Raw genomic sequence first — 7,369 nt, forward strand, 5'->3', positions numbered from 1 at the left:
CGCTCAAAAAAATGTTTTCTAGATGTTATCTATAAAACGTGAGCAGAAGGTCGAGCGTCTGTTTTGGGGTTTTGGTAAAAACTCACTTGCAGCCGACGTAGAGGAACTGCAGCCAGAACCAGGCCAGCGCCAGCATCAGAACCATGGTGGGGAAGGCGAACACAAACCAGGACGCAAAGTTGATCACGTCACCGTTCTGAGGGAAGAGTCTGCGAGAACCAGAACATTTCATTTCAGAAATAAGCAATAAAACCTTCACACTGGAGTTTAATTGGATTCGGTCGTTCAAACTCGTTTCCTGTTCCTGATTCATGCAGCAGAAGGACTCGAACGCCTCCAGCACATTAGCAAAGAAACAAATCAGCTGCTGAAGTCATGACAAGTTGGATTCAGTGTTCGTACATTCAGGTTTTAGTCGTGTCGTGTTTACAGCTTGCTTTGAAGCACCTTTTTCAACAAGTGGGATTTTCCTAATCAACACTTTGCATCGTAGTCAATCAATAATCGAAATTTAAACCCAGGAAGTAAACTACTGAGATGCTATCCCAGCTAGCTCAGTTTCTTTGTTCGTTGTTCTTTGTTTGATTTTTAAATGGATCATTAAACTTTATTTGTTATTCCAACAGCGTTCTGCTGGCAGCAGCGTCTCATTCTGACATTTTTTGGCTCCATCAGCGCTCAGCTTTGACCAGATGCGTCGTGGTTCTGATGTGAGCTGCGGATCAAGAGTGCGACTCACTGGTTCATCTGTCCGATCAGAACCAGGTTGGGTCCGGTTCCCGTCAGTGTCGCGATGCCTCCGATGCTGGCGGCGTAGCAGACGCTCAGCAGGAGGCCTTTGCTCATCCTCCTCGACTCCTCGGCCTCGTCGCTCTGCTCCTCCAGCTCCATCGGGCAGCAGACGTTCTCCAGGACGGCTAACAGCCAGAAGGAAACCGTTCAGAACAGTTTTATTCAAACATTCAGACTTTTTCTTGTTGTATTACAGAAACTGATGTCTTTGGATTTGTTGTGTTTTTGTGTAAAAACGTATTTCATCTGGGCGACACCTTAGTTTTTATGCACATATTTAAATTTTTTTCTGTACTGTGCATAACATTGTGGAGACTTAAGCTGAAAGTTTAACTTCTGTCGAGCTTCAACTTTCAAAACTCTACAATTAACAGAAGTGGAACTTTTTCCTGCAGAGTTCTGAGGAAACTTTCTTCTATAAAACGTTCCCACATCGTTCCCGGAAAACAGAAGAACAATGTTTTCAGTGCAACGTTTTACGAAGGTTAGGGCACAACGATCTAACAGTGTGATCACCAAATGTTTTCAGAACGTTCTTGGGAACATTCTCGGAACTAAAAACAAACTTCTCCCTGGAGACGTTCCAGGAACTCTGCAGAGTTTTCTGAGAACGTTTTACGAACATCTCTGTGAGGTTAAAGGGGACCTGAGACAGAACGTTTTGTCAACGTTCTCAAACCGATATTTAAAAAACGTTCTCCAGATGTTACCGAGGCCTCGGACAACAGAACATTCTTCATGAAACGTTCCAGTGATCTGATATTTTAACAAAAGTGGAACATTTCGCTGCAGTTCTTCTATAAAACCTCCTCACAACGTTACACGACAACAAATCAACACTTAGAGAACGTTTTAAGAACGTTGAAGCTTAACGGTCCAAACATCCTGCTTTTAAGACCATTAGTTAGAACCGTTAGAACTTTGCAGAACTTTCTCGGAACATTTTCAGAAGAAAAATACAATCCTGCTGTGAGCTGTTCAACATTTAAAACATCACAGGTTTCATCGAGTTGGTGTGAAAACAGCAGAAACCAGCAGCTGCTCCGAAGTGAGAAAATCTATCCGATGAGAGTTTTCATTCCTGCTCTGTGGACTCACCAGGACCAGGAGGTTTGTGCTGTGCTGTTGGTTTGCTGATCTCCTGCTTGTCCATCCAGCCCTCTTTCTGCTCCGGAGATGTGTTGCCTTGGTGGTTGCCGGTTTTCTCTGAGTTGCCTTGTGGCTGCGTTGCCCCGTTCAGACCTGAAAAAAAAACGTCAACTTGACACATCAGGCTGCAAAGAAGCACGAGTTCGTGAACACAGTTAGCAAACGGATCATCTGAGTGTTTGTAGCATAAAGACTCGTGTATCTGGAAGGTCCAGCCACCGGTGGATCAGAACTCCAAGAGATGATACCAGAAAACCTCCAAGTCACTGAATCTCTTGGAGTCCAGTGAAATCCGTAATTAAGAAATAGAAGGAAAATGGAACATGAGTAGATCTGACTGGAGCAGAACGTTCTCGAAAACTGAGAGACGGACAAGAAGGAGACTCGTGAAGGAGGTCACCAAGACTCCTAGGACTCGTCTGAAGGAGTTGATCTTTCTGGCAGCTGTTGCCTGTTTTTCAGCTGTCTGTCTGTTTTTGTCAGCAGACACTAAACACTCCACGTCACAAACACACCATCCCTATTGTGAAGCACGGCGGTGGCAGCATCATGATGAAGCACGGCGGTGGCAGCATCATGATGAAGCACGGCGGTGGCAGCATCATGATGAAGCACGGCGGTGGCAGCATCATGACATGACGCACGGTGGTGGCAGCATCATGATGAAGCATGGTGGTGGCAGCATCATGTTATGGGGAGGCTTTCTGGCAGGAGGCCCTGGTCTCATTTTAACGTACATGATGGTGTTTATGTCTGAGTTTTATGATGTTCTGTTGTTGACATTCTAGACTAGATGTTGGACAACGTAAGAAAACAGGCGTGAATGTTGTTTTCAAATCCATACATCCTCAGTGCAGTGAGATAAAGACTCTCCAGTCTGTTATACACGTAACTGATCGATACTATTGACCTGCATGGTATTGATCAGAACTCTTGTCCAGTCTTACGTCTTTGGACTCCATGATGCCGAGGATGGGGAACAGGATGGTCGGCAGCAGCGCCGTCACCGCCAGCGGCAGAACCTCAGTGCACCAATAGACCGCCATGAGGGCGATGACGTAAGCACAGGCCGCCTCCTACAAACAAACAAACAAACAAACAAACAAACAAACAAACAGACTTCAGGTTAATACCAACAAATTCCACAAGTTTACATTTAAATTTGGTGGTTTTGTTGGAGAGCAAACAGAGAACAAATGAACCTGATTCTTAGTTCATGTTTGTTTTACGTAAATATCGAACATTTTGGAAAATTAAGTGAATTTGCTTCTGACGGAATCTCGTTGAGGTGGCAGCTACTTCACATACAGTCAGTTTAAAACCTGCTTGTTCTTCAACATAACGTGTCATGTGATCATTTGGGGTTTTTATTTAACTGAAACAGAGTCAGAGGCTGGATGAGGCTGCATCGATGCTTTATGGTGAGACAGCTTGAATATTTTTGTCCTATTTCAGACATTATTTGATCAACCTGTCAAACATTCCAGATCCTGAATCAACAACACGATGAGAAGCACCAGCGGAAACGTCCGGCTTTTATCTGTAATGGATTCTGAGATGTCGAGGGCAGAACGTGGAGACGCGTTCTTGAGTAAACATCCACCGATACGTTCCACCGCTGTTCTTATGTAACATACGGCGCTGTCAAAACAAGAGCTGTGTTTGTGGAGAACGGGAGACGTGTTGACGCAGACTCGTGCTGTGAACTCTGCAGAAAAACACGAACGTTCACACGGAGTCACGTTTGGGTCCACCTGAGCGCAATGTTCCGTCTTTTAGCTCCGCTTTGGGTCTCCACCGCCTCCTGAGGGACGTAGGAGAACGTTTCCACTGTGTGGACGACGGGACCCGCAAGTTCTAAAGAAAATGTTCTAATCAAATCAGTTTACTGTCCAGGCATGTTCCTGTGAAGTTAATATAACGTTCTAATGTCAACATTCGGAGGATGTTCTCAGGAACACAGATTAGGTTCCATGATGCCAAAGGAGGAACGTTCTCAACCCAACGTTTTCCAGATGTTATCGACGTTAGGCTGTCGACTTGCCAGAAACCTTTCCATTGTTGTGATGTGTTAGCGAAGGTGGAACATCCCGGTTGCAACGCTCTGAAGACGTTTTAGGGACGTTCTTGAAGGAACACATCACAGAATGTTGTTCCATGAAACGCCCTCGAAGCGTTCTGTTACAACACGGGGAACGTTCTCAAACTGACGAGCAAAAAGCGTTTTCTGGATGTTTTCAAGACCTCAGACGGCAGAACGTTCTTCACGAGACGTTCCTGTGCTGTGACGTATTAACAAACGGTGGAACGTTGGTCTCCAGGAGAACACATTATAGAACGTTTCTACGGTGACGACACAGAGAGGACGTTCTCAATGCAGGAACGTTTTCGAGATGTTATTGAGACCAAGAAGAAGCTCTTCTAACCCTGACCGTCCTATTTAAACATGAGTAAATGGGGGTTTTTAATTTCCGACGTTCCTTGAACTCATCACACGTTACTTTCAGTTTTAACATAAAAAACAAACAAACAAAAACAGTCAAATCTGAACTAAAAGTTAAAGTTGGAGGTAAACATTTCAGCTGCAGGAAGGACGGCGTCAAACGAAAACAGGTTTCTGTTGAATGTTTAACTAAAAACTCCTGAATGTCAGAGTTACGTAACACGAGAAACTGCATTTTATTATCTGTTGTTTTTTTAATATTTAACTGCTTCGGCTCAGATCGTGTTGAGACGCTGAGAGGAAACGATGCGTAGAAAAGCTGCAGCTTCTGTCCAAACACGCCGTCGGTTTTCATTCACGTGAAGTCAAAGAACCGACGAATCCCTCAGACCCGCTGCGACCGGAGACGCCGAGAACTCCTCGTTTGTTGACTTTAAACTTAAGCTGATTAATTATCACCAGTGACAGAAACATTTAGAGCAGCAAACAAAGACGACGACTTTCTAAAGTATTTTTTAAACTTTTTACGGATATTCCCTGTTTTATTAAATTAAACATAATAATTAGTAAAATCCCAGAAATAGTCTTAATTAGCTCCAAAAAACGGACCAACACTGTAAATAAGGTCCACAACAACAAACATCTATATTTTAATAAATGGCTGTTGTTTTACAGCGTGACTGTAAAATTACTTTTTTACAGTATTTAAGTTATTTTGTCAGATGTTTGTTGTTATTTGAAATAAAAAGTTTGTCCATTAAGATCAGAAAAATAGTCAATATTTTTTTATTATTATTTTACAAATTTCCCTGTTTTGTTAAATTGCAGATGAATAATAAAAAAGAAATAATTTACATCAGAAAATAAACTCTACATGACGCCCACATCATCACTTCCTATTATTTTATATATTATTGTTACATTTGCAGATTTTCTTTTCCTGTTTTGTCAATTTAAAGAAATTATTTATTCAAAAGAAAACCCAGAATAAAGCTTTAAATTATTTCTACATTTGAACATTTCTGACTGTAAACTGACGCCTCTAATAAAAGCTCCTGGTGATCATTATTTTACAGATATTTGCTTTTACATTAAAGAAATAAACGGTTTTAATTCTTATTTTTCAGTTACTAACGCCATAATTACATTTAAAATCAGTTGAAGCTAAAAGAACAAAGTTAAAAGTTGTTGTTTTTTTTCTCCGTTCTGTCACAAATCTTCAGATCAACCGTCCAGAAGTCTTCTTGGAGTTTCTCCCAGAAGCAACGTGACCTTTTCCTGACGGTTTGTCAATCAGTGACCACCGCCGAGAAGCTGCAGCTCAAACAAGCTGCTCGAGTTATTGATCAGTGAAACGCCGCCGGTCGGTCGGTACGGAGGCCTGGAGCGGCCAACATTCAGGAGGACAGCCGCAGGAAACGAGCACAAAGACGGACGATTCATCCGACAGCGAGACTAAATTAACGAGAAGCTTGTCGTCAGAAACACGATTAAGTCCACTAATGGTTCGTTAACGTTAAATAGTTTTTATACATGAAGGGACAAAATATTAAAAACACTTAAACTGGTTGTTTAGACTAGTTACTGCTCAGTAAATGGACTATTTGGACTAGTTAGTGGTCAGTAAACTAGTTAATTCAAATGTTTAATACTCAAACTGATTATCTGGACTGGTTAGAGTTCATTAAATCTCCTATTTAGACTAGTTAGTGCTCAGTTAAGTGGTTATCTGGACTAGTTAGTGTATATTAAACAGTTTGTTTAGACTGGTTCATGCTCAAACTGGTTTTTTGGACTAGTCAGTGGTCAGTAAACTGGTTATTCAGACTGGCTAGTGTTCATTAAACTGGTTAATTAAAATGTTAAGTACTCAAACTGGTTATCTGGACTGGTTAGAGCTCATTCAACTGGATAGTACTCATTAAATCTCCTACTTAGACTAGTTAGTGCTCAGTAAACTGGTTATCTGGACTGGTCACCGGTCAATAAACTGGTTATTTAGACTGGCTAGTGCTCAGAAAAAATGTTATTTAGAACAGTTAGTGCTCAGTAAACTGGTTATCTAGCTGGTCAGCAGTCAGTAAACTGATTAATTAAAATGTTTAGTCCTCAAACTGGTTATCTGGACTGGTGAGAGCTCATTCAACTGGTTCGTACTCATTAAATTTGCTATTTAGACTAGTCAGTGCTCACTAAACTAGTTATCCTGACTGGTCAGCAGTCAGTAAACTGGTTATTTAGACTGGTTAGTGGACAGTAAACTGGTTAATCAGCCTACCTATTGCTCAGTAAACTGGTTATTCAGACTGGTTAGTGCTCAGTAAGCTGGTATTGTGGTGGGTGAGTCTCACCGAGGTGCTGAGTGCGAGCGGCAGCAGGATGAACGGGCTGCACACGAGCACGACGACGCCCTTCAGCCTCCAGACCTGCCGCAGCATTCTGACCCGCAGAGGAAGAACCGACATGACGAAGACGAACGAATCACAAAGATCCTCTGAGGAAAGCGGACGAGGGAGACTCGCTACTGCTCGCGCTCCGTCCAACACGTTTGTGATGCGCTTCACGGCCGACTCTAAATATTAACTCCAGGTGTGTGACCTCACACGCTGCAGACTTTATCTAAACTCTCACCAGAACAAACACACGAGTGGAAATCAGATCTGTTTGCGTCAGGCTGAACTGGCCTCTTATCGTCCTGCAGCGCATCGGCCCGGGTTCTGCACTTTGTCATTTACAAAAGACGGATAATAAAAGATTCTTCATCTTCTTAATTATCTGTTGGTATTATTTTTATTTTTGATCACATTTTTAACTTCGACTGCGACACTCAGAGTTAAAACTGGAGCAAACGGTCACTGCAAACCAAACTACGAGACTCTAACTCGAAGATTCATGTTTAAAAAGCTGTTTGTGATCAAACTGTTCGGTGCAGTGACGTCATGAACATTAATGAAGATAAAGCAGCGAACACGTCATCACGTTTAC

The 7,369-nt window shown here is 42.3% G+C and overlaps 1 protein-coding gene across 1 annotated transcript in view; it reads right to left on the bottom strand.

Annotated features, from left to right (window-relative positions):
- Positions 1-6,849, bottom strand: part of LOC103367736 (solute carrier family 13 member 2-like) — a gene marked incomplete at its 3' end in the record, with an annotated part of 8,380 nt that extends 1,531 nt beyond the window's left edge. Inside the window, exons 1-2 of the mRNA XM_008295852.1 lie at positions 6,736-6,849; positions 2,889-3,017 (exon numbers count right to left, since the gene is read on the bottom strand). Of these exons, the coding sequence (XP_008294074.1) occupies positions 2,889-3,017; positions 6,736-6,849 (243 nt within the window). The remainder of the gene's footprint in view (positions 1-2,888; positions 3,018-6,735) is intronic.
- Between the last annotated feature and the right edge of the window lie 520 nt (positions 6,850-7,369).

Source organism: Stegastes partitus, unplaced genomic scaffold (assembly GCF_000690725.1).
Source record: "Stegastes partitus isolate 25-593 unplaced genomic scaffold, Stegastes_partitus-1.0.2 Scaffold1080, whole genome shotgun sequence".
In the NCBI taxonomy this organism is placed as follows: domain Eukaryota; kingdom Metazoa; phylum Chordata; class Actinopteri; family Pomacentridae; genus Stegastes; species Stegastes partitus.